Genomic DNA, 27,917 nt, shown 5'->3' with positions numbered 1-27,917 from the left:
GTCAACATTAAGTCGTAGTTGTACATCAGCCATGTCTGAAGGATTGATCAGATTTAAAGTGAGTGCAAGGAAAGGTGACAGAGAGTAAAAGTAACAGAGAGGAAGCAGAAGAAACAAGGGCACATGTTGCCTAGAGCTTTATATATAATTTTCCCAATGCATAATTAATTAAAAAAAAGAATATTTGCAGTTTTTTTTTTTTTTCAGCCAATTGAGCTATTTAATTCGTTTAAGTTATTTAATTTAAAAGCTTATTTTAAATTGCCACTATACTACCATCAAGGTCTTAGTCTAAAGCAGGGGTGTCAAACTCAAATACACAGTGGGCCAAAATTCAAAACTGGAACAAAGTCGCGGGCTAACTTTAATATTTATTGAAAATAAGAATGAATCTTTTCTTATGGACTCAAATAAGTTTTGCTGGAAAACTGAATATGGAACAAGCAAAGCTTAATACTAAACAATATATATATTAGCTGTATAATACCAGTAGGCCAGCTTTAATAGTAATTTGGTATGGCTTCACGGGCCAAATGTAATTAGGCTGCGGGCCAAATTTGGCCCACGGGCCAGAGTTTGACACCTATGGTCTAAAGCATGACTAGTTTAATTGCCTTCATTAGAACCTACATGCTTACTTGGTGAGTTGTTTATTGTATTTAGCTGTTGCAAACACCTGACAGTTACCTTCTCACTTTCTATAGCGGTGACACCTGCAACAAGCAGGGAGGAATCAAATTTATTTCAAGGTTTTCATAACATTATTTTTCTGATTTAAATTAAATAAAATTAGTTCCTATATAAGTTAAACCATATTAATCTTTAAAAATGTATTTAAGTAATTCAAGTTATCAAATTTAAAAGATAAGTTTATATTGTCAGTGTATTACTATCACGGTTTGATTCTAAAAGAGTCACTGGTTTCATTGCTTTCCTTAAGACTAACATGCTTACTTCGTGAGTTGTTGTATTTTGTTGTTGCAAACCTGTCACCCTTAGGTTTATCATTCATTGACAAGGTCAAAAATCCCATTTCCTGATTTATTTATTTATTTTAATTTTTAATATCAAAAAAGAGAGTGGAAACATAGAGTTGTTCACACCTTATTATTGTTATTGTTATTATATTTTTTTTCAATGTTCAGCTTTTTTTTCCTTGCAACTGAAACAGAGAGCATATTAGAGATTGGAATCGAGAAGCGGTTCTTGTAGAAAACCAGTTCATAGTAGTTCAATTCCTTTGAATCATTAGCCTGCCTGTCTATTGATCCTGCTTATCAGTTCTTGCACTCTCACTATAATCAGCTGTTTTCAGTTCGAAAGTCAGAGGAGGAAAATAGCGAGGCAGTCTAGAGCATGGATATGCACGTTTATGTTTATTGCACAAAAGGGCGAGATAAATGGTAACGTGGTAAAGTAGAAAACTGCATCCAGGAAAGAAACGACCGCATTATGCTGCTAACACAAGTTTGTTTTTTTGCAAGCATCTACTAGGTCGGCATGCTAAGCTAAGCTAGGCAAGAACCCAGAGTAAAAGCTTAGTGATTGCCGACCCCAGCAGCCAGACCCTTAACTTAACAAGTAACAAACAGATGAGCAGTCAGGCTGTAGCCTCTCTTTCTACCTGTTCCCTTTTCTAAAGCAGATTCAATGTGACGATTGCTTTTTTGTGCTTGTTTTTGTGCATCTTTGCTTTGTGCGGTTAGGTTTGTATTCTACCAGGAGAAAGATCTTCGAGATGTGTGTACTCATTAGGAATTTGTGTTGGTGCGTGCGGTTGTAGCCTCAGGTTTAAATGGCGATTATGAGATGGCGTGTTTCAGCTGTTTTAAAGAGTAACATGAAAGAGCAACATGAAAGTAATTTAACAAGTACTATAACAAATTACATTTTCCCAGGAGTAGTTAAGTGACGTACTGCATTACCCTTAAGAAAAGCGTTTTGTGTAATATGTGTAATGATGACTTTTTTTGAGTAACGACTCTAACAGTGATCACAACAAACAGGGGAAATACCTCAACAAACATGCAAACCTTTGACGCACAGCATGCAACTAATTTGCATGAATATAATTTCCTTATTGCTGCTTGGCAACGGTGGTTATTCTCAAAACGGAGCCGGTGAGAACTTAGTCTGGAATCAGTTGCCAGTGTTCTCGGCTCTTACTGGTGACTGGCCAGTCAGCCTCCCTGATCTTCTCTTTCATGCATGTGCAATATGGGCACAGCACCATAGGCTCGCTCACAGCCACATGCTAACATGCTAGCATGTGTTAGCATTTTCTTCACTGTAAAAAGGCACAAAATTTGCCAAAGTAAACACAGGCAGTAGTTGGTGCCGTTCTAGAAAATTTTCCACTAACCATCAAGCTGTTCAGTCGAAATGCTGTTGAGAGAGTGCATTAACTTGAATGTCTTATTATTCCTTGCAAATACCCAAATTTTGCTTAGTTATAGAAAATAGAAGAAACTTACTTCCCCGGGCTTTGATTTGGATCACAAATTATTAAAATGCATTGGGGAGTTTAACGAACCTTGTTCCTGAGTCTGAGCTTACTTGATTAATATATGTAGTGTATTTACTGCAGGGGGCCTCTTTTCCTGAATTTCTCCTGCATATCTGTTAAGGGGCGGAAGACACTTCTATGTTTGCAAAGTGAAGGGCTCTTATGTGTGGGAGGGAGAGCTGGACTATTAGTTTAGCTTAGGAAGTGCTTATCTAGTAGCAGAGGAGCATCGAGAGCTCTGGGTTGTCGAATGATGCAGTGGTGACTATGATTGACAAGGGCAGGGTGTCTCAGATATCCTAACACACACACACACTCTCAGGGGTGCAGTGATGAGGAGGGTGGCAGAGAAGCCAAAGTTTGACCAACCGTAATAGATAACAAAGAATCGTGTGGGAGCAGAGATAACGGCTACTATAGATTATGTCTCTTTCTTATTCATCTGTTACTTTTGCCTGTGTAGACACGCGCACACACACACACACACACACACACGCACACACGCACACACACACACACGCAAGCCTCACTTATTGCGGCTGAGGAGACTAGAGGCTTGAAATATGCCCACCGATAAGAAGAGAAAAAACCCCCAGAAGCAAACAGGTAGAGGGAATACGCAAGTCAGGGGCTTTCTACCTGTCGGAAGAATTGGATTTTGCTTCCCTTTCAAGATGTGCCAACAGGAGACGAGCAGAGAGCCTCACAATGCCTGGTGACAGCCAAAAGAAAGAGGGAGAAAAGGGACCAAGAGGTGCTTTGTCTCCCTCATCTTTGTACCATTGTCACCCGTATTGCTTTCTCTAGAGACAAGAAACTGGATTTTTTTTTTTTTTTTGATCTAATGATCAAATCTATATGGATGACTTGTGTGTGTATGTGTGTCCATGTGTGTGGATGCAGATGGAAGACAGGATTGTGTCTGTAGACCAGCATGCACACAAGCGCTCCTATTCACTGAATATAGTGAACTGAATCATGCAGACACCTTAAGTAACAGTCTGCCATAATATAAAAATGTCTTCTCATTGCTTGGAAAAACTGCCTGGTAAGCCTGGAGATTACCATTATTCAATGTAATGACAGAGTAAGTGAATGACCAAAGCCTTAATTGAGTCAAATCTTCTATAGTACTGTTAATACAAGCCTGTTAGACCACATTTTATAATTTGCTTTAGCTTCTTTTTTTTTTCTGTAGAGATTCATTCTTTCCTCCCACCCAGTTGTCTCGATTAGCATCTACCATTTTGACTTGCAGAGGGATTTTAAAATCGTCCAGGATTAAATGTGTGCGTGTGCATAAGGTGGAGGAAGCCAGTGTGGTGGTCATGAGATATCAGAAGGCACAGGTCAAAAAATGCCTGCGGCTGACCTGTTGACCCCTAATGAGCAAACTGTTTCTATATATGGAAAAGGGCCTAAAGGGCAGTGACTGGCCTCTGCCTGCTTGGCTGCTACTGTAGGACCACCTATTACTATCATTTTTTAGGTTTAAGATATGTATTTGATACTGTAGTTTATTATATCCTTTTGTTTTACATCTGTTTAATGACTAGTTACACTTTCAAGGTGCTCAATTAGTGTTTGACCCAAGTCATACTGACCCATGTAGCTCTTTGTAGTTGTTTACACAAATGCAAGTCAGCAGTGAGTGAGTTATGTTACGGTGTCAAGTAACTTGACACTTCTTTTTGGTAAGTCAGTTAAATTATATTTAAACACTGATTATTTATTTCTAAGTCACAATTAGACTGACAGTAGGGGTGGGCTCAAAATTATATCAAGATATTTAAAGGAAATGTGCAATATTGATATTCATGATGAAATTTTAAAAAATGGTGATGTTTTATTGGGGAATGCAGTTGTCAAGCAGAAGCATTTATTTGTGCAAGCAAAATGAAGTGTATTTTCCAGAGCTGTTGGAGAAGTATGTTGCAAATTTGCATTACAAACAACTCAGTTTGAGACTGGCAGGAGACACAGGGTTGTGTTGGGAAGGGCATCAATTCAATAAATTTTGTTTATATAGTGCCAAATCAGTCATCTCAACACCCTTTATATTGTAAGGTAAAGACCCTACAGTGATACAGAGAAAACCCCAACAATCAGATGACCCGCTATGAGAACGCACTTGGTGACAGTGCATTCTCATAATGGGAAGAAAGCTCTGGAAGAGCCAGGATGAGGAAGGCAACATGCTGCAACATGCCTGATCTCAGACATCCCTGGCTCATCTCATTGTTTGTACTGGAGGACGTGAACACTTGGGGTCGCAATGTCATTGCTGCGACACTTTTATTTCACATATAAATTTGATATGACATGGCACAACACTAGTTGACCGTCCCTGGTTTTGGTAAGCTACAGTGTGAACAAAGAGGATGCAGCTCATGGCATGCTTGCTTGAGGAATGTATCATTAGAAAATGTTATAGTTAGCTGAATCAGTTAGAGCTTGCTCAAATGAGCACTTGATATCACCCCAGTGGTCAGCCCTGCTGTTCTGTACCACTGGTGCCGCCTTAAGCCTCCTCACAGCAAGGGCATCTTCACTAACCATCATTGTTCTGGTCTCCAGGCGCCATATTCTCAGAATCATCTCTCATGCACAGATACAAACACTGACATTGCACACAGCCACAAGACAGCCCATGAGAGGTCTGCACAGCTGCTCTGGGCACTGTCTGATCGGTCTAGTTTAGACCACAAATCTGCCTTGATTTCCCTCTTGCTTCTCTCATATAACCATTTCGCAATTCCTGCCAAATGCTACTGGGTTCGTTGAATGGTCTTGAATGGATGTTGCTATTGTTGTATTTACAAACACATTGGTTCACGGTAGGTGTGCCTTGTGCGTGTATGTCTCAGGTTGTCTCAACATATGAAATTTGCATAGGAAAAAAATTATGGAACTGGTTGTTTTGTTTGGTTTTTATTATGTAAATTTAAAAAAAATATTTATATAAACTTTGGAAGTTAAAGACTTTTTTTGGCCTTATTTAAACACATCTCACTGTACTCAAGGCAGTGGTGCAGGAGAGACTGACTGAAATACACTTTGCCTCCAAGCTGTTTTACAAACCTCCTCTTGTCTTTTCAGTCTCAGACCATGATGCATTCTTAGATGTAGATCAAAGGGAATTGACAGAAGAACAGTTCAACTATAGTGTGCTGAATTTGGACTTTTGCACCAGAGGTAGGTAGATAGAGGTGTGATGCAGTGATCAACATGAAAATGTGAGTGCTTAAGGCGCAGGCGCAGCATAGCAGGGTGCCATATCTTGTGATTCATGTCACTTTATTTTGAGAAGAACTGCTTCTGACTTGTTCTCCCCCTGGGGTATTTATTTCAGTCAAATGAATGTGAATTGGTATGTTGTACAGTACTGAATAACAATGCCTACTGTACTGCAATATATGAGAAAAATTGCAGTATCAATGAAATATTAGCTTCTACTGTCCAGATTTTTTTTTTTTTTACTTCTCCTCTCTGCCCTAGAACACAGAGGCCCTGTTGTAGACTCAGGGATTGATCTCAATGAGAAAAGATGATCTCTCTCCTTCTCCCCCGATACCACCCACACAGCTTTTTCTTTTTTCTGCCGCAAGCATCCCCCTCTCAGCCCACCTCATATTTCCCCCCTTTTTCTCTTTCTCTCTTTGTCTGGAGACCCTCTATTTCTGAACAGAGCTCAGAAAACCTTAAACTTGCAGAAGAAGTTATGGTTCTTCTGTGAAAGTCTGTCCAATTTTATTCATAAAGAAGATACCTTAAAAAGGGCACACAGCTATACATGAGCTATACATTGCGTGGTACTGTGTACAGTACTCTGCAAAGGTCTTGAGACATCCATTTTCCTAGAATAGCAGCAGTGAATTATTGAAACATGTGAAAACATAAATGGATTTATGGTATATAAGGCAAAAACAGTTTAAACAATTCTAATAAGCTTAAGAGTGAATATTTGGCATGACCACTGTTATTCTTCAACTCAGTTTGAACTCTCTTAGACAAACTTTCTTATATTTTCTTTAAGTATTCATCAAGGCTTTCTCCAGGCTTCTTGAAGGACATTCAAAGATGATCGCACACTGCTTTAATAATGTTGAAGTCCAGGCTTTAGGAAAGGCAACTCATGGCAGATGTTTTTTTTCTGTTCAGGTAAGTTTTTAATCCATAGGCATCATTGTCATTCTGAAAAATAAAGTTGTTGCCAGTCAGACACTTTGGCATTGTATGAATGATCAAAGAAGATCCTGTTTTGTTTTGTTTTTTGTTCAAAGTCCAAAGAAAAACTTTGAAAGACCCTCAAAGTCTAGAGAACTATTTCTCAAGACCAAATGAAAAAGTCTGCCTCCTTGGAAGCAACATATAAAGATAGGAGGTTCGGCTCAAAACTTTTGCACAATATTGTTTTTAAAGAAACCATGTCAGTCTTCTTTCACAAAGAATCTTCAAAACAAAACTATGAATAGTGAAGATGGAGTAAATATAATGACTTGGCATACATTTTTTTTTTAAAAATATAACAACATGACAAAATGCACAAAAAATAAAACTATTTTTCAAATTTGTCATGACTTTATTTCTTAGAAAGCTAATGTATGACCTTTTAATTTTTTTTTTCTAAAGAGATTTGGATTTGCCATTTGAGAGACAGTCTTGCTCTCCCATTCCACAAATTGTGCAGACGTCAAGGACGACGTTATAGCAGATATTACCATCAGTGAGTGATTTCATTGTCTGAAACTGTGAAACATAAAAAGACTGTAAAAGAATATTAAAATTATGTCTTTAGTACAAGAAGAAGAGTTCAAGAAGTCACAAAAAGAATGAGACCAACACTAGAGAAGATGAGAATAAGCCTTGGTGTTACAATGACATGCTGAAAAGAAATAAAGCAGCACCTGGGTTTCTGAACCGAAGGGAACTGCTTTACTTGACCAGTAATCTAGTAAAGCAAGAATCTGTTGGGTGGGTGGGTGTCTCTGTTCTTCACTTTTCCCAACAATTGATCCATTTCTCACTTGGCATCTGTCTTGCTTTTGATCCAAGGAAGTGCGATGTCGAGTTTGAAGTTGTTTGGATGTCTATATTTTGGCTAAATGTTGTTTACTGTGACACTTTTACAACAGTCAGAGATGCAGCTTGTGAAATGGCATGACACTCAACCGTATGGCACACCAGCCCGTAAGGGGACCTCCAAGGGCTGTCAGACTTCACCCCACAGCATTGTGTATCGAAATGTGACAACCAAACTGAGCCCGAGGTGCCAAAAGTAGTCCAAATGTGTGCTGTGTGAGAATAAATGTTAGCCTATGTGTGGAAAACCAGGCCAGATAATGTTTTATATCTGGATTGTAGTTCAAGAGTGTTGAGGATTCCAACCAAATATTGGTAGGTCTAATCAGTGGTGTGTTTTGTTGACAGCTGGACTGTTCTGATCTAGCTTTTTCTTGAACGAGAGCTGCACTAGTGAAACATAAAACAACAGCTCTTGCTAGGTGTTGATTATTTTTTATGTCATTGTCATCTTATTGCATCATCACTGTTATTATTTAGGAAATCATAGAGTTAGGCTCAGCTCTGTAGGAGTGACTATCATCACTAAAATGTGACGTTTGGAGACCATCCAAACAGATGAGAATTGATAAGAATGTTGCGATTCCAATTCCATTGTTGATATAATTTATCAGTCACCACCATCTCTACGCAGCACATCAAAGACATTACATTGTTACACTGATACAACTTAATTATGTGTCGCTTAGTCGAATGTTTGTGCATGTTAGAGGTATTTCCCCTCTTTGTTGTGATGTGTGGGGTCATTACTCAAAAAAGGTAAAGTAAAAAAGGTATTACACATATACAGAACACTTAAAAGTAATACAGTACATTACTTACTTACACCAGGAGAAAGACATTCGTTATATGACTCGTTACGTTACTTTTATGTTACTCTGTAAAATGATCTGAAACACACTGTCTCATAATAACCATTTAACAATATAAACCTACAGGCTACAGCCCCACACACCAACACAAATCCCTATCCGCATGAGAACATGTATATCTTTCTCTTAGTATTTAAGTATGAACCCAAAGCCAAGAGCATAAATCAAAGATTAAAGCCAGCACAAAGGGACTTCAAAGCGTCGTCACGGTGATTCGACTGTAGAAACATGACCAGGTAGAAACAGAGGCTGCAGTCTGACTGATCATTAGTTTATTACGTGTTGAAGTTCAGCAGTGGCTGGCTTCACCGCGAATGGCGGTTCAGCATTTACTCAGCTTTAACTTCACTTGGCTAGCTTAGCGTTTGCGTGCTAGCTGTGTAGGTGCTCCTGCTTTACCAAGGCACTCGTCCTTTTTTGCAATTAAATTAAAAGTAATCTCCATATCCACACTGTAAACTGTGCCACTATTTTCCTCCGTCACAGAGGAGCAAGATCGTAGCAAGAGTGCAAGAACCGATAAGAGAGATTGAGAGGCAGGCAGACTAACGGTTCCAAGGAATCGGACTACAGGGAAGTGGATCTCTACAGGAACTGGCTACCTACTAATGGCCAGTCAATATTAAGGCAACAAAAATGTAAAATTAATCGGGTCACATGCCTTTTATTTTAATGTCTAACGTTTTCTCACTCTCCAAAGTGAGAAAATGGTTTTGATTTATTTATTTTGCCCTCCCAACCAGCTTTTAAGCTGGATCAAATATATCTACTCTGTGTTGGGCTTGTAAATTTGTATGTGCTTCTAGTTTTTGGTAATTTTTTTCTTTCTTTTTTTCCTTTTTAAATGTTAGTGTTTTTAGTTTTAAGTTGACTGGGGTGGCTGCTCTGGTAACTGTGTGTGCATGTCCTTCATGTCTGTATGAACAACAAGGGAGTTAGTATAATGAAATTTCCCTCACAGGCCAAACAAGCGCAGCTGCACAGTGCAAGCATGCAGACATTTATAATTGAGCAGCGGGCTTTCATTATTCATACCAGTGGGTTTCTGTGCACTCAGCAGATAAACTTCTTTGAGTCTGGTTGTTCATCAGACACTTTACTCATTGACGCTGGCACACAGATGTCCATGAATATTTAGTTGTGCACGTCTTACAGTAGGATAAAGCATGTTTGCTAAATGAACGTCCGAAGGGATCAAATCTCTTTGTAACCAATCACAATGTGGCCTGTGTCCAGCTGCTCAGTCAGTGTAAGGTTCTTCATTGAATAAGATTTTGAATGTAAAGAATAGTGGACGGAAACTCACTGTTGAGTCAGTGACTTCTCTTCACAAGCGCACCGACAGATAACGCTTGATGACAGGAACGTTTCGGTTCTTTGCTATCCTTTAGGGGCAGTTGTGGTTGAGGTCCTAGAGCGGGCTAGAACGAGTTCCCTTTAATTGCATCATTGGCAGGCGAACAACTTGCACAGCAGTTTGTGTGTATTTCTGTGTGTGTGTGTGTGTGGCGGATTAAGGAACCCATTATACAGCCGCTATTTTGTAAAGGGAGTAGTACATGCCAAAACCAATGAAACAACAAAATCTGGAGGGTTTTTTTGGGCCTATGTGCATATTCAAGATTAGAAATTGTTTATGCTTGACGGTTCAATTACTTATTGATTATTATCAAGACCTTTACAATCAATTCAATGTTATATTAGATGGAAATTGTTAATTCTTAACAAACACAAACTGCAGTTTTTTGTTGTTGTTTGAAACAACTCTTGAAAATTGTTCACAGCTACCAGGCAGCATCAGTACAGCTCAGAAAGTCAGCCAGCGAGTGGATATGTATCATTTGAATACCAGTGTTCCAAGATGCTTACCTTGATCAAAAGGATATGCAGGGCATCATGGTAAATGACTGCCTTGCTTAAGTGTACATGAAAAAAGTCCACAGATTGACCCGGGGTCCAAACAGCTGAGCTCAGATGAGGGGAAAACCACCAAGGAAGCCTTCAGTTTGAAATAAAGTTTGCACCACTATGGAGGAAAAGCTTTTGTTTATCTGCAAGTAATACAGCATATCAGACAGGATAACATGAGAAATGGTGCAGTCAGAAATTCAGTTATTGAGACGAGGAAATAAGCTTATTATCTTCCCTTATCCCTTGCCACAAGCACTCTAAAGTTTCCCACTACCAGCAAACCTAGTTAGCATATCTGTGTGAGCCAAAAGTGACAGCACTGGTGCTGCAGGTGTATTTATAGCCCGACAACAAGAGGTCTCTATGTGTCTGTGTGTTATAGCACCATGCTGGTGAGGGCCTGCAAGGTGACAACTCACCCCAGAAGGGGGATGGGGGTCTGCTGATGCATAATTTTAATTGGGAGGATGACACACTGGCGCATGCCATGATATATTCTGCCAACGTGATCTGCTGTGATGGGTGAGTTGAAGAATTGAGGGTGGGGAGCAGGGGCTGATGCATGTATGCGGTTATTCTTGTGATGCGGGCCTGCTATTTGAATACATGCTTTGATGAGAAACTCCACCGGTCTCGTAGGTTACTGTCAGAAGATTGCAACATCTTCAGGGTATTTGTGCATTTTGTTTCATTTTGTACATATGATCGCTCCTCTGGCTACTCACCTCATCTGTCAGGCTTGACAGTCTGTTCCCACCAACTGCAGCAAAGCTTTAATAGGGGGTTGCTTGAACAGGCACTCTTTTTATAAGTCTGTAGGCATCTTGCATCAGACTCGCTGGTTTTTCTGTTTCAGAATGTCACAAAAGTTGTCTGAAGCAGGCTCTTAACCCCAAGATTTGATTCTCTATAATCTGATAAGCACTTTCTTTGAAGCATATTAAACCCTGGACACTCTGGTTAAAGGGGAGGTGTCCGGCTTAGATAGGTCACCTAATAAATCCTCAGTGGTATTGATTTTAACATTAGGCCCTCTTTCCTTCAGTATTTTATCACTGATTTGAAAAAATCTGTCTTTTTGTACCATCTCTGTACCCTCTGATTTACTTTACTGCCTAAAGAACAAAGTGAATTCAGAATTTTATTCTTTATGTTAAAAATGTAACAACATTTCAGCTGCTTTAAAAATGTGTTGCAAAGAGAATTTCAGTCACAACAAATGGCATTTAAAAAATTAATAGCTGGATGATGAGCCAGATATAGTACTGCTCCTGTTAACCTCTGCAGCTGTTAAAAATGTTTTTTGTTTTTTTTAAATAGGCTAAAGGAGGAAACAGACCTGTTGATAGAGCTTGAGCTCAGCTTTGCCCAGTTATTTTATTTGCCTATGTTTTCTTTGGAAAATGAACTGCAGTAGCTTTCTTGCACTGCAAATCTGCATTACTGACTTAAACCAGCTGTTATTAAGCGTTGCCAGTTTGAACTCCTAACCCAGTGCCATTGGCTTGCTGAGGCTGTGCCAGCTTCACTGATTATATGCCCGTGTTTTATGTTTGCAGCTGTTCTTAGTTCATAGAGAACTCTAAGAATACAGCTGTAGTTCCCAGAGTCACTGAACAAAGGACAAAATGTTCAGGCTAATTTGACACAGAAAATGCATTAATTTTTAAGCTGTAAGAATCAAAATGCTCTGAAGCTGCATTTTTAAATCCCAAGGGCTGGTTGCAGTGACTGGTCTATCTATTAAGACTTGTCTACAGACTTTATGAGCTGCACCAATCAAACTTGTAGCTAGTTTTAAACACACCTGGTCATGACCATTCATTCGAATGCTCATGTCACTATGGCTGTTGCTTAGCAGCACACTCTATCTTGCTAATTTGTCATTTTTAATTTGCAGCAGGATCAATGCAAAAAGAAAGTAAGATGTCACTGACACAGAAATCGTAGATCTGTGCAGTGAGCACGAGAAATCCCTCATTATACTTCCTGCGCAAAGTAGTGCCTTAACTGGCAAAGATCCTCCCTGGAAACATCAGTACACAGGAAATTGCTAATGTTTTTTTTTGTTTTTTTTTTTTGAAGAGGATTCATCTGCAAAACAGAGTCTAACAGATTGGTTCAGTTTCAGTATGAGAGTTTTGTTTTGTTTCCTACTAGATGGCACCATATATAGGCGTACACCTATAGATGGTGCCAGTGGTATAACTATTATGCTGGATTTAGAACGCCAGATTCATTAGCTAAATTGTTGACCTCCACAGGTGACTGGATGTCAGCATGTAGATACTAACTCAATTGCAGTTTCTTTTCTGTGCATTTAATGTGATGGCAGAAATAGGATGGTCTGAAGAAGTACTGAATTATGTTGCTTCAGAAATAGAAAAGTGTTATGTGTAATTTTACAGATGAAAGATGTTTTTTATTAGCATACTAGGAATGCAGAGGTTTCATCCGGTGCGTAGATTTTAATTATAGCTTGGATTTTACTCAATACCATGCTGTTACTGCAACCTACAGTTCCAAGGATACTGATCACGTCATAGGGAAGTGTTAAGTTGAATGAAAGTAGAATGAACATTTTGTTTATCCACCCCCACCCCCCCAACAAACATCAACCAAGGTTCATACTAGCTCAGTCAAACTGTTAATCCTAGAAATCAACTGTTAAAAAATCTTTTTAACAAAAAGGATCCAAATATTTCTCTTTTCTTCGTACTTAGGTCAGTACGCTTGTGGATGAAATAGGAAATTGCATATTGTTTGGAAATTTCAAAAAAGTTACATTTAGAATCAGTGCATGAGCGCATGCAGACTCTCTATGTGTGCCTTGTGTTGGATTCTGTTTCATGGTGATCCAGCAGAAAAATCAGAGTTCAGACCATGAATTTTACATCACTTAATGATGAGATCTCTCTTGAGACCCAGGCAATTTGCTTTCCTTACCACTGGCTGGCTTCCTTATCGCAGCTTACTTTAGTCATCTTGTGATTTTTATTTATTTATTTATTTTAAATATTTCTTTCTTTTTTTAAATATATATTTATTTTTTCCCCAAACTACTCTGATGCAGCTACTAATGGCAAACTAAGACTCAGCAAATTGGATCAACGCTGGATTTTTATTGTTTTTTTTGTAAAGAAATGCAAATTCTGTCTTATCTGAGGTTTCTTTGTATTCATTTAAAATTCCTTGTATAATTTACCAACACACAAAAATCATCTTGTTTTCTCTTACATTTTTATCCACTCTTATCTCATAGTGTATCTGATGGTGTAGTCTGGCAGTTCTGAAAACCCTCCACATAAAAGGTCTTTGACTAGCTCCAGATTGAGGGGTCGGGAGCTATATTGTGCTGCAGTGTGAGTGAGTAAATACTCCATTAGGATTCATTAGAGCCTTCAGTTGGACTCATTGTTCGGGTGCAACGAGCTGCACCAGAGGAGGCCCCTAGCTCTCTCCTGGCATGTGCCGTCCCTCACCCCACTTTGTGCCTGTACACAATGGATGAGCAATCCCTGATCTCTGGCTTGTTCTCCCACTCATATTGCATTTATTCATCAAGTGCTATCGTTGTTGTGAAGTGTCACTGTGATCTTGACCCATTCACTTCCTCTTCCCTTTTCCTGCCCCCCGCCTAACGTGCGATATTATAAAGTGACCGATGACATCCCACTGCAGCTGTTGCTATGGTGATAGGTGACAGCGGGAAGCACCCCCCGCGCCCTCCCATCAAGATGAATGAGCCATAAAAGTAGTAGCAGAGTGCCAAAGGGTGTGCTGACAGGGATTGACTAGTCCGTAGATGGGATGGGGGGGGGAAGTAAAATCACATGAATGTTAATTTGTTGTGTGCGTATATGTGTAGTAATCATCCCAATAGAGAAAAAGTATAGAGAGACCGTGGCACTCTCTCAAACACCTATCCAGTGTCTTCCTGATTGAATCAAGATAAAAGAGAAAATGGAGCAGTGTAATATTTCCTTAATATGAGCTGTCAGTTTTGTCATCTACATACGTTTCTTTCATTGAACAGCTATTGTGCAGCATTGTCAAAAATCTAAGAATACTTGTGTGAAAACTATTTCGATACTTTGATACTTAGACGTAAAAGTGAATCAAAGTCTAAGATAATTACAAGATTTTAGATTTTGCAACTCATTGTGCTTATGCCACACATTACAAAGACCAAATCTGAAACAGAAAAATGCACACACAATAATTTTTCTGTCGTGTGAACTGTACTTTCTCCATAGAAATGATCTCTTCTGCTGAACCTACAATTTTGCCTTTCAGTTTTAGGACAATCATCTCCTCAGGGCTTGAATGACAACAAAATATACTGTATCCGTATGCCTATAGCATTTTATCCCACAAAATGCACACCGTTGACTCTCAGATTTGAAAATGCTTCAATCCTTTTCATAAGATTAACCATTCAAGATGAGCATTCATTATTTAACAGGGTGTTGAGCACTTTTTTGCTTTGTTTTGTATTGTTTTTTTTTGGGGGGGGGGTGTTTCAATAAATCTCCTATTCGGTGGTTTGTCGTTAACGCAGCTGTTTTTATGGGCTCTGCTTGGGCCTGTGTGACGTAAATTTCACCCAGTGCAAGTCTCTGAGCAAGCATCTAGGTTGATTCATATGCTGAGATTTTACATTACATTACACTAACTATGCATGCGCCCTGCAGGCAAACTTCAGTCAGACTTCGAAGAACTATAACAAGAATAATTTTCTGTCTATAGTGTCTCTATACTCCAGAGTATAATCACCATGTTTGAGTTCTTTATTTAATCTGAATGTTAGTTTTGTGGCACACTTGGAAAAACTGCTTGGAGGCCACAGCATGACCATAATTACTGTGACCGTCTTTAATGAAATTGTGATCTCGTTGCCTTTGAAACTGGGTACCAGGTCTGCGACCACTTGCAGTCAGTTGCTATCTTTAAAGTGAGTTTGGTGAATCAAGACTGTAATGAACCCGCAATAGTATGAAGTCAGTCTGCTATCAGTTTGTGATTGAATGAGGTCAAGTTAGCAATTACATGCAGCCTGTTTGTGATAATCTTGCCATTAAGTGTGATTAAATAGCCATCAACATTCACAGAAATGGACATTAACTACTTATATTCAGTGTCTATCCACAACCTCATAGCTCTGAAACAGAAATTTAGATGTTCCCGTGCAAATAGTAATGCCGTTACTACAGCACTTTTTGTAGGAATTGAACCATTTCAATGCAATGTCAAAACAACCACCAACTTTTCCTAGTCACAAGGAGGATGCCATCTAATTTTTACTCTAGCGTGACCGACCTGTTATCAAACCCCTTATCTCATTCAGGACAATATTTATAGTTTTGTTAGTTTTCTAAATGTGAATATGTTTGAGCTTAGTGCCCTGCAGTTGTCCCGTCAGCCCTTCTTTGTTTTTCTTCTCTTATATTTTCCCAATTTATCTCTTGATCACAACCAAGATTGTATATATGACTGAAGAAATTCTAACAGCAGCAATGCTGTCATATACTTAGATCATCATGCCACCATATAATATGGAAACGTAAGTGTAAAAACGCAGAATGAAAGTGTGTGTGCTAGCAGTTTGTGAGTAATCATGTGTGGGTAGAGAATATCTTCCTCCATCATGGACGGCAGTCCTAAATTATTTCATATCCTGTCAGCAGGCAGTATGTACTGTATGCTGCAGTCATTCATCACAATCCAAGCTCATGCAGTGCGGCAAGACACTGACTGAAAAGCAAGGCAATGTGAAGTTAACTGTGTTTACTTACTAATGATGTGCCAACTTATTTTAAGTTAATGCAGTAACCTTGCCTGCCTGTACTAGATCAACACTCCTTCTGTCCGTGTTTATTGGAAAACAAGATTAAAGCTAGATAAGAGAAGTGAATCTCTTCATTGACTTTGATTTTTATTGGTGACTTTGAAACACTGGAATTCATAACCGCTTCAGTTTGACCAAATCGTTGAGCAGAGTATTTTTAAATCGTTCATAAATCTGTTTTTGAGAGCAAAGAAAACTGTTAGTGTCTACTATTTGAAATGCCCACACCAAGAAGGATCAGTATTATCACTTACCATCTATTTTTTTTGTGCTTTTTTTTTTGTGTGGTTTTATCTACTGCTGCTTTGTTTTCGATACAATCAAAATCAAGTCTGTCATCCTTGCCGTACTTGTTTAAAAAGGCAGATGAAAATAAAAGTACTAATATTGAGATTGTGCATGCCTCCCGCCTCTGCCAAAAATTGTTTGTTTCTCCTGTTTCTCAGTGTTATTTCGCTGCTGTCTGGAAACTTAATATTCTGTCACTGTTTGCTTTTAATCCCCCCTTTAAACAAACCTGTTCTCTGTCAGCTTAAAAAAAACTAACTCTTGTGATTGGTTAGAAGGAAGGTTGTTAAAAGGACAACACATTTTAAAAAAATAAAATAAAAAAATCATATAGGCTCTTGGCCTTTTCTGATTTATTTAATATAAATTAACAGTTGTTTTAGTTTTGAGCAGCCCCTTGTTTATTCTTTATTCTTTTAGTGCCAGGAAAATTACTATAAGGGAATAAAATATATAAGGCAAAAGCAGAATTTGTACTATTCTACCAAGCTTGAAAGTCAATATTTGATGTGACCATCTCTATTCTTCAACTTCTTCAGCCTGAACTCTCTTAGGCAAGCTTTCTTGTCATTTATTTTAAGATGTCGTCAGGAATAGTTCGCCAGGCTTCTTGAAAGACGTTCAGATCTCTTCTTTGGCTGTTCAAGGAGATCCGACACTTTAGCAATGTTGAGTTTTGTGCTCTGGGAAGGCCAATTGAAGACTGTTGGTGTCCTATTGTTTTTTTGTTTTTTTTTATCCAGGTATGTATGTATTTTAAATTCATTGAATTTGTTTTTTTCTCCCAGATTCATTTAACTTAACTCAGTATTTTTTATAATTTCACAGGTCATTTTAATAACTAAAAAAAATGTAGCTTTTTTTAAACTCTTTTTTTTTTTTTTACTAACTTCCCTTTTGAAATAAACCCACATGTTACAAAGTGTGTGTGTGTGTGTGTGTGTGTGTGCACGTCTGTGTGTGAGCGTGTCTGCCCATTTTCTCACTGAACCTCTCTGATATGCTGAGTATATACAATCTAAAGTGACTTACTTTGCACATAAACGAATTAAAGATAGATAGATAAATAAATGTGTTATTGATTTCTGATGTGAAAACTGCATAAGAGATGGAGTTATTTTTTTAAGGAGCACAGCACTCATACTAAAGAGTTCTGACAAGGAACGTTTAGGGAGATGCAGCTTAATTTTCAGAAGAGACTATAAATTAAGATGACAAATATTACTGTTTTGGACATGAAGAGTTTGACATTTTGAAAAGTGGACTCATAGTCTTTACAAAGCTGCCAGCAGCAGCTGGGCAGCTTTACATAACACAAAGACCAGAAGCCGGGAGAAAGGCATGATCTGCCTAGCCCTATCAGCACTTCTGAGCCTCTTAGCAATGAATTAATTCATTTATATTTTATGGCTCATTTGTTTAATCTTTAGTAAAGTAAAAAGCCTCAGACTAGGTGTTGAATTATTTGGGTTAGGTTTGAGCCAGTTGTCTGACAACCAGTAGAAGCTAAACAGAGTTGAATGTACATTCAAAATGTTCAAGTGGCAAATATTTTTCATATGAGAATATAGTTTATGGCATGCGTTTCCCTTGGAAATGTGCATTTCAAGATGATCTTCCTACATGCTACTTTGGGTAGTACTGCTCTGCCTGCTTGTTAAAGGTCAACATAGTAACAGCTGGCAGGTAGATTTGATATTCTGAAGACATCTGGATTCTGACAAGTGTCCATTGTGTCAAGAGTTGTTCCCAGTGAGGGGAGGATGGTGAGTGTGTGTACACTCAAAGGATCTCTGAAGTGGAGAGGATCTCTTGTTATTTTAGTGGTGGGCAGAGATTGGCACCATGTTTGGGTTTGTGTCATTTTAACATCACTTCCACTCTTCTTTCAAACCATTTCAGCAACACATAAAAGAGGCACATGTTGTTGGTTTTTCCTTTTATGGACACTGATGCTCCCATTTAAGATGCTTCCTAGATGACTCACCTCAGCACAGTCTTTTCTGGACCTTCTCGCTCTCATCTTACCATCCTTAGCCAGGATACATTCTGGTCTTACATTTCTATGGTTACAGTGAAGAGTTGTGATTATTCCTCAATGATGGAAGCATTTCTAATAATATATTGGGGCACTGGAAACATCACATGTCAATCACTGTCCATACCTGGTCAGAGGGCCCGGTGGCGCCAGTGTCTGGCAGCCTCGCCTCTGTCAGTGCTTGCCATCACCAGTGTGTGAATGTGTGTGTGAATGGGTGGATGACTGGATGTGTAAAGCGCTTTGGGGTCCTTGGGGAATAGTAAAGCGCTATACAAATACAGGCCATTTACCAAACCTGTCAGTTGGTCCGCTGGTTCATCTGAGTACTTGATCTTTAAGAAATTGCACATATTGGTCACTAAGGGAGACATGCATTAAGCCCTCTTTACTTGCTATTGCTGGTCCTTGTTTCCTCCTTATTTTCATAACTCCTATATATGGCAATTTGTATCATGCTAGCGAATGGCTATGTTTAGCTACTGGTCTCTTTTTTATTACATGGAATACGATCAGTCATTGATTGGCTTCTCCAAAACCTGGACCTTAGCATTACTTAACCAGTGTGGGATCATCTTGAAAGAGAACGAAACAAAAAGCAGCCAAAAATCCAAAGAAGCGCTTTGAATGTCCTTCAAGAAACCTGGAGAGCTATTCTTGAAAATGACAACAAAGCTTGCCTAAGAGAGTTCAGGCTGTTCTGAAGACTAAAGGCGGTCATAAAAAATATTCAATCTTGTTAGAATTCTTCAAATTCTGTTTTTGCCGCATGCAGTGTATTTCCCAGTGTTTTTGAGAAAATCGTTGCTCCAAATTTTTCTAATTTTCCTAGCAAAAATATAAAGAAACGTAGGGTGTATCAAGACTTTTACCCAGCAGTGTTTCTATTAAATATAAAGAATAAAAAACAAAGTCAAACACCTGTCTGTGTTTGTAAAGATATAAACTTCAGTGAATGACTGCACTCATGCGCTTTAATAGTGAATGTATTAATAGGGAAATGAAATGACCTGGTTTGGGTGCAGCAGGAGGGGAGGGGTTGTTTGTGGGAGAAAACCTGTTCACCGGCAGGTTATGAGTCAAAGACAAACCAAGATAAACGGAGTGAACTTTAAGCATACTCCACGTGTTACACTTTATACCTTTGTACTGCTTAACACCTCTCGTATAGTTTTTGGGGTGAAAGGGTGTTTTAGGTGACACAACAGTGAGTAGTCGTGGGTGTGTATCATCGCTGTGTTCTGTGGTTTTACCCAGCTGTCCTTCTTTTTTGTGTTAGTTTGACAGGAGGAGATGTGAGCCTTAGCAGCTCTCAGTGCAGCCTTAATGCCATTAGCATGGTTGAGTGGGCAGACAAAGTGCTGAGGTGTGTTATGCAGGCTATGCATGATGAAAAGAACAAGACAGCGGGACGTCAGTGAAACAGATGAGGCAACATGGCTATTGGCAATGTCAAAACATTACTTGTGTCCTATTTTTCTGCATTTTCTATTACTTGAGACCCTTTTCCACAGTTATTTCCATTTCTATACGTGTCCTTTTTCATATTCACCCTGCAGCCCATCTCTCTCGTTCTCTCAGTCGGGGTGTGAGTGAAGACTGCGTTTTCTGTACCTCTTATATTTGAAGGTGTAATAAATAGCAAAAGTAGATTTATGACAAGAATTGATTCACTGAAGTTTTGTATTCTTTCTTTTTTCTGCCCCCCCTTCCTCTATCAGGTAGCGGTTTCTCAGCAGAAGGATGCCGCTGGTGAAGCGCACCATCGAGCCCAGGCACCTGTGCCACACGGTGCTGCCAAGAAACATCAAGAACGAGCTGGAATGTGTGACTAACATCTCCTTGGCCAACGTCATCCGCCAGCTCAGCAGCCTCAGTCAGTAAACTGAGGACACTCGTGTACAGACACATGTGTTCTTTCATAATTTAAACAGACACGGCACACTATACATACACAGACTTGCTTCCTTTAAGTATAATAACTTTTATGAAATTTGTTTATATTGGCAGTGAGGTTGTTCCATAGTTAAAGACTGAGATATTTGCACTGTACACAATTCTAGTTTAAGTAGTATGTGCTCTAAAAATCTACCAACATGCCTGAGTGTAAATCATCTCATTCGCAGTATATTTTGGTCGCCATAGTTTGTGATGAATTCATTCGTGCTGGGAAATTTGAGAAAACATTTTGCATATTGCAGCATATGTTTATGACTCACAGGCCATGGCATGAATCCACTTCATTTTATAGAAGCTAAAAAATTAATTCAGTGCATGAAATAAATGGTGGGTGATAATGTAAAATCACTGCCTACATTTAGTAGGGCAGAAACTGGGATGTACGCTGATGTATAAGTGAACCTGGCTGAAATGTATTAGCATAAAGAAAATGTTGGCAGAAAGTAATAGTTTTATCATTCTGGCTTAATCTACACCATTTTTTCTTTCTTTCTTTTTTTAAATTAAATTTTGTTATCACACATCAATGCTTACGTCTCTTTCAAAGCAGTCAGGCAGCACCTTTATGTCCCTAATGGCTTTCCACCTCACCAGTGAGCCAGTGTTTCCCCTACTATCATTAACTGCACAGCTCAGGCAAAGGAAAGACGTCTGTCTGTCTGTCAGAAAAACTATGCAAAAGCTATGGTGCCAAATTCCATGAAAACTGGTAAAGCAGTTGAACAGAGACAAAGAGGGAATCCACTGAATTTTGGAGAAGATTTGCACATTTTTCTTTAAAATTGCAAAACAATCCATTGCCTTCAGTGGAAAATAGAGAATGGGGAAGGAAGATGATTTAAGTGAAAGGTGGTGTTGCTTTTGGTGCCAGATGGGCTGGTGCGAGCGTTTCAGAAACTGCAATTTTCCCACACAAACATCTCTAGGGTTTACGGAGAATGGTCCAAAAAAGAGAAATTAGCCAATGAGCGTCAGTTATCTGACTGTCAGAGGACAGTGACTGTTTTAAGCCAAAAGGAAAGAAACAGTACCTCAAATACCCACTCATTATAGCCACGGTATGCAGAAGACACACTCCAAGAAACTGAGTGTCATTTAAACACCACAGCCTATCTGAGTATTGTTGCTGATCTTCTAATGGTTGTTTCCAGCAGCCTTGTCACAAAGTTTAAATCATCTCATCTGGTTTCTTAAGTGCAACAGGAAGTTCACTTTACATAAAAATTACCTCCACAGCCACCAGTTGAATACCTTTCGGCTCTTAATATCTTTAAAATAAATATATTTAATCAAGCTACTCAGTCCATTTCAGTACTTATTTTCATCTCTGTTTTTCAATTCTGTGTGTGCCTAGGTAAATATGCAGAGGACCTATTTGGAGAGCTCTTCAATGAAGCACACTCCTTTTCTTTCCGGGTCAACTCCCTGCAGGAGCGCGTGGACCGCCTCTCCATCAGTGTCACACAGCTGGACCCCAAAGAAGAGGAACGTGAGTGTTGTATCCACACGAGCCGTTTCACACACCACATCCCATTCTTTTTGAATTTCTGATTTTGTCTCTCTTACTTTGATTTGTGTGTCTGTAAGACAGCTCTGTGTATGTGTAAATGTGCCTGTTGGATGATTAAACTGAATCTCCTCCACTAATATTAAACACAAATTTTCCAACCCTCCCGGTGGTGAAAACCCAGGCCAGTAATAAAAAAAAGTTTCTTTACCCAATAAAGTTTTTATGTGAGGAGAAATCCAGTGGTTAGACTGTAGCTTCTGTTAGCAGTAACAAAAATGGAATGTGATCATCTGTGGGACTGTCAGGTAATCTAGGTTATCCTGAGAAAGGGTAGGCAGGATGACACAATAGGGTATCTAGTGGGGAATGCATTGCAACCTAAAAGGGGAGAGAATCATAGCAGTATAATACCATGCTCCAAGGCGCCATATCGATTTCCTGTGGGCCAGCGGTGTGTTTACGGCTTTGCACAATGCTACTGTAACTGCTGCCTTGTCACTGACAGAGACGGTAAAATGCTCACTCAGTTGTACTCACTTATAACTTTTCTGTGAATGCAACCAGAGACTTTTTTTTTTTTGTTAAACAAGGCAATGAATTGGTTCGTTTTTTGTGCAGAATTATAGGTTTTTATTTTAAACACAGATAGACGGTAGACTGCACATTCCAATCTTCACTTTGGTCTCTTTCTTTTCCCACTCGTGCAATGATACCTTGACATTAACCAAATCACTTTAAACTCTTCTTCTTTTTTTTAATCAACACCATTTTCACCTTTTCCCTTCATCATCTCCTCACAGCTGTTCCCCATCCTGTCTGCACCCTTTATCCTGAGCATGTCCGCATATAATATCTGTGCTGAATGGATAATTGCAAGTGATCTAATTGTAGAAGCCTGTTGTGCAGGTCTTTGCTGGGAAGTGAGATGTTTTTGTGTGCAGAGGTTGGAGGGGAAACACGTGTGGGCTAACACGCACTCCTCAAAAGGTTCACTGTCTTAGCCTGCAGAGTATGAACTATAAATATTTATTATTTTAGAGACACATCTATGGATTTACTTTGGGAAATACCCAAGAAAAAAACTAAGTCAATCTTTGTATCATTTAAGTAAAAGATTACTAGCTCCTGTTCATGTGATGTTACTGTGATTGAGTTGATAAATATGTGATTATGATTTTGTCTTTATTCGCTGTGTGCATGTGGTCCATGGTCTTATCTCCCCTCACATACAAGCCTGACTTATCCCCTTTTAGCTCAAAGTATTGGCTTGAGAGACAATGGATAAGAATCAGCTCAGTTGCAGTTTAAGTGTGTGGTGGTGGTGGTGGGGGAGAGCTGGAGGGGTGGAGAGTAAGAAAAATGGAAGGATAGAGGGATGGGTGCATAATACAGGACACTGCAGCAAAAACCAGTGGTGTGTAAAAGGACTGTACCGCAGAATTTTCTGGGCCAGGTTGAAATGGCCTCCTCTGCAGGTTACAGAGATTTCCCACTCAGTTCAGCTCCTCGGTATTCATTTGTTACCAAGAGAAAGTTGTCTTTGAATCAAAAAGCCCACACTTACTGTTCTCTCGTAATATGTTAATAACTGATTAGTGAAATCAAGTTATAAACGGCAAACTAAGCGAGTATGCTATGACTGCACAGGAGATGAACAGAAAGATGATCAGTTGTGCGAAGATTTTAGGGTTTTTGTAAACACGACCCTCCCTTTCCTCTTTCTTTACCTATTCATGGTCAAACACACACCACAGTTCAACTGTATGCTTTTAGAGTAAGCACATAGCTTGCTTTGTAATATGGCAAGTGTGTGTTTCCGCCTTGTGGTTGCCATGAGAAGGAGGTGTGAAGGAGAGGAGAATGAGTGCACAAAGGGATTGGACCATAAATCAGGACAGTGAAGGAATAAAGATAGGGTGGAGGATGGGGCACAGGCAAGGTAGAGGAGTGCACTTATATTTTACAGATGCTGTCCACAAAACCACAACAAGTTTCTGTGAGACAATTTAAAACCTTTTATGAGCTATTAGCAATTGGTGCTACTGAATTTAGTGCACACATACTGTAATTTGTGATTAAGTTATCATCATGTTCAGTGCTAATACTTTTAATTTGCCAGGCATAATCAGTGTTGCAGTAATTATTACAGGATTTGTAAATATGTGAAATATTGAGTTTTTCATATTAAAGTTTTCAGATCTTGAATTGTTTGTGATGGTTCTCAGGCACCCGGGTCAGGGTAGCCTATAGTGATGGTAGTCTAAATAATGAACCATCAAAGAGTCTAAGTTCTTAGACTCTTGATTTGAGGTTTAAACAATAAAAAAAGTGTATGTTTAAAAAAAAAAAAAAAAGTCAATCTCACATTAGCTTTACCAGAGGGGTCATGGTTAGCAATGATGCAGGGAAACACCATAAAAGTGTACTGTGGTAGGCATAACATATCATAATAAGCACTTCTGCCAACTCTGCCAATATACATAATCTGCACCTGACAGAAAGAGAATGACTGCTTTATGAAATAAATGGTGGGTGATAATGACTGCTCCCTGTTACCTTAATGGTGTTATAGCTGTACTTAAAATAAGATGAGATATTTGGAATTTGTTAGATTAGCACCTTTCACTGAATCATAATTGGTATTTTTACACCCAAGGGCTAAATTTAAACCTTTTGCGCACCGAGGATGGCAAATGTTGGTTTAATAATACCTGTGACGAGCAGACACATCCTATTGTTTCTGTGTATATGTACATACGGAGCTTGTAGGGGTCTAAATGAGCTTTGCCGCTTAAAGACATACAATATAAATCGTAAGGAAAAGGGGTGAAGGAAAGTAGGGGACTTGAAAGAAGTTCAGCTGAAGGTCGCAGAGAAATGTGGGATGAAGGAATGGCCATAGTGATGTATGCAGTGCCACTGCTGGTGCAGTGGTTAAGGTCAAAGAGTTTTATATCACATGAATTTATATACAGTATGTTAAGTCTCACACACACGCACACACACACCCATAGCTTGCCCACATCCTGCAGGCTTTTCAAAGGGTACTCTGCCCTTTAGACCTCAGTTGCCACTCCCCTTTTCGTCTCTGTCTGCATTGCCCCCTGCACCCCTCTGTCTTTGTTGTCCTCACTCTCATCTCTCTGATTGATCTCTGCTCTTCCTCCATCTTGCGTGGATGCTATTTGTGTGCTGTCAGGCTCTCTTCCCCCTATCACTGTAGCCAGCCAAACTAATGACCTGTATCCCCTATTTAATGGCCCCGTTATATCATTGCACTGGCTGCGGGCCATTATGGAAGGCCACAAAGCCACCCCAACTCCCTGTGCACTTTTCTTTATGTGGCGTCTTATTCCATTTCTCGCTTCCCCTATTAGTACTTCTCATCTGTTTACTTGTGTACCTATTTTATACATGGTTTATATTTCCTCTATCACCAGTTTTCTTTTCTAACATGATTTTTTTTGATCGTTTTGTATTTGCCTTTCTCTCTTTTACTTCAGTTTTTTTCAGTTGCTTGTTAACCTTCCCTGACTCCTCTCACTTTTCTTGTTCTTGCCTTTGATCTTTCCTCATATTTTTATCGTTTTATCTTTTACAAAGTACTACATGTGTACAGAGTATATAAAGGTAGAGCATTAAAAAAAAGGCTAAATTGTTTTCTCCCAAGCTCCGATTTGTTGTTGTTGTTTTTTTGTCTCCATTTCCCATTGTGACTGGAAAGACCGAGATAGTAAGAGGAAGCATCTGTTTAAATGTGTTTAGTGTATCAAGTGGTCAGATCTATAGTATACACATCCCTGAGAATCGCAGGGAAAATAATGTTCAGATTGAGGGTTCAGATTTTTTTTTCTCATTTATGTCCTCTTCTTTTGTTATGTATACATATTTATGTATCCCCCATGGTGGCACTTCTTGGCTCACAACAAGAAGGTTCTGGGTCTAATCCACCCTAGCTAGGACCTTTCGGTGTGGAGTTTGCATGTTCTCTTGGTGCTTGTGTGGTGCTCTCTATGTCTACTCTAGGTCAAATAGTTGAACAGCACTTTATTATAATAATAATAATAATGATAATAATAATAATAATGGATTGGATTTATATAGCGCTTTTCAAGGCACCCAAAGCGCTTTACAATACCACTATTCATTCACTCTCACATTCATACACTGGTGGAGGCAAGCTACAGTTGTAGCCACAGCTGCCCTGGGGCAGACTGACAGAAGCGAGGCTGCCATATCGCGCCATCGGCCCCTCTGGCTGACTTTGTTTGAAAGCGCTTTATAAATAAAGTTATTATTATTATTATTACTCTAGGTTCGTCCCAAAGTTGAAAGATGTGCTTGCTTGGTGAATTGGTGAACCTAAATGTGAATGTGCTGTTGTTTGTCTCTCTTTGTTAACCCTGCGATGGGGTGTATCCCGCCTCTCATCCACGACAGTTAAGATGGTCTCATTGTGACCCTGAATTGGATAAGCGGATGGATGAATGGTTCTGTGAAGGAATGGATGATTTGAATAAAAGCCCTGGTAAAGGCTTACAGGAAAGCAAAAGTGCAGCCCTCAGCAGCTGAAAAGTGAGGGCTGATACACCGGGGGGGAAAAACAAAATAGAAAACAAGTAATAATGCAATAAAAATGGACATAATTACATGTATAATTTAATTATTAATTTTAATGTAACATTATAGACAGTTTTCTATAATTCTGTCAGTGTTTATGTTTTGTGTTGTTTTTGTGTTGAAAGTACTGTATTATGAAATGTTTTTATTTGCCAGGCATTCAATTTCTTGCACTAGATGGTTTTTCTGGTCTGCCTCACCATTTATGTAGAAACCAGTGGGACATGGTCATGTGACAAAGTTTTTCTTCAGGCAGACTCAGACAATTATGCAGATGCTAAAAGAGCATTTGCACACCCAAAAGCATTATGAGTGATGACTAGCAAGCAGCCGTGGTGAAAGCCTACTGAAGTCAACCCCAAACTGATAAGGTGACTTCAACAGTTTATACTTTCTTCTTAGTACACACTAGTTGACAGTGCAGTTGTGAATACTAACATGATGTCCCAGTACGAATTTCAGATGGTTGGCATGCACTTCGTGTGTCTTTTATTTGTTCTTCTTCTGCAACAGTCTGTCTCACTGCAGTACAAGACTCACTCTGTTTACTCTAAAACTGTGCATAACACTTGTAATTTATGAGGGTTTTCTATGCACATGGAAGAACTTCTAGATAAATTTGACTAAAGGACAAAATGAAAGACAGAGGACAAACAATAAACAAGCTTAGGCGGAGAGACGGAGCAAAAACCGAATCAGGGAAAGGAAAGAGTGTGAAGAACTGCGCAGAAGGGGAAATATAGGGCAACATTTGCATTGAAGTACAACAGCAGAGGGAGACGTGCCTGCATACTAAAAGACACTTTGGCCTGTGACTTTTCTTATCTAGTATTGCTGCGCATAGGACTGCATGTCTATGAGATAGGGGGATGAAATGAAGAAAGAGGGAAAACATAATTTTCGTGAAACTAGGAGGGGAGCTGAAGGGAGGGGTATGTGAACGACAAGAACTTCCTCACCTCTCTTTAGTTGAAGTGTTTTAGACAGATGCTATCGGTTTAAGAGAAAGATATGAGGGATGGAGATAAACTTTCCAGCACTGGCTTGCTGATAAGAAGCTTCACATCCTGAGATCAGAGTCTGCTGCACCTGGTGTTGCTTGACCTAATACACACACATACACGTATACACACACACTCTACTTATGCCTCTGCAAGGACCCCATATCCCAATTCCTACACGGACCCTAAAACCAAATCTTAACCCTCGAACAGTTCTTTCAAGGTTTGAGAGCATTTTGGCCACTCATCAATTGAGACACACACACACACACACACACACAC

At 39.2% G+C, this 27,917-nt stretch overlaps 1 protein-coding gene across 5 annotated transcripts in view; it reads left to right on the top strand.

Moving 5' to 3' along the window:
- Nucleotides 1-27,917, top strand: part of wasf1 (WASP family member 1) — a 68,557-nt gene that overhangs the window by 14,949 nt on the left and 25,691 nt on the right. For 4 of the 5 annotated variants that reach the window (XM_005734452.1, XM_005734451.1, XM_005734448.1 and 1 more), the window contains exons 2-3: nt 20,267-20,421; nt 21,859-21,993. In XM_005734452.1, coding sequence (XP_005734509.1) covers nt 20,289-20,421; nt 21,859-21,993 — 268 coding nt within the window. In that variant the 5' untranslated portion in view covers nt 20,267-20,288. Of the gene's footprint in view, nt 1-10,758; nt 10,894-20,266; nt 20,422-21,858; nt 21,994-27,917 lie in introns of those variants that run through there. The other variant, XM_005734449.1, reaches the window with a different exon arrangement.

This window comes from Pundamilia nyererei, unplaced genomic scaffold (genome assembly GCF_000239375.1).
Source record: "Pundamilia nyererei isolate P.nyererei 1_Seehausen unplaced genomic scaffold, PunNye1.0 scaffold00058, whole genome shotgun sequence".
Taxonomy (NCBI): Eukaryota; Metazoa; Chordata; class Actinopteri; order Cichliformes; family Cichlidae; genus Pundamilia; species Pundamilia nyererei.
Note: the sequence above shows the minus strand (reverse complement) of the source record. Positions and strands in the feature narration are given on the sequence as shown.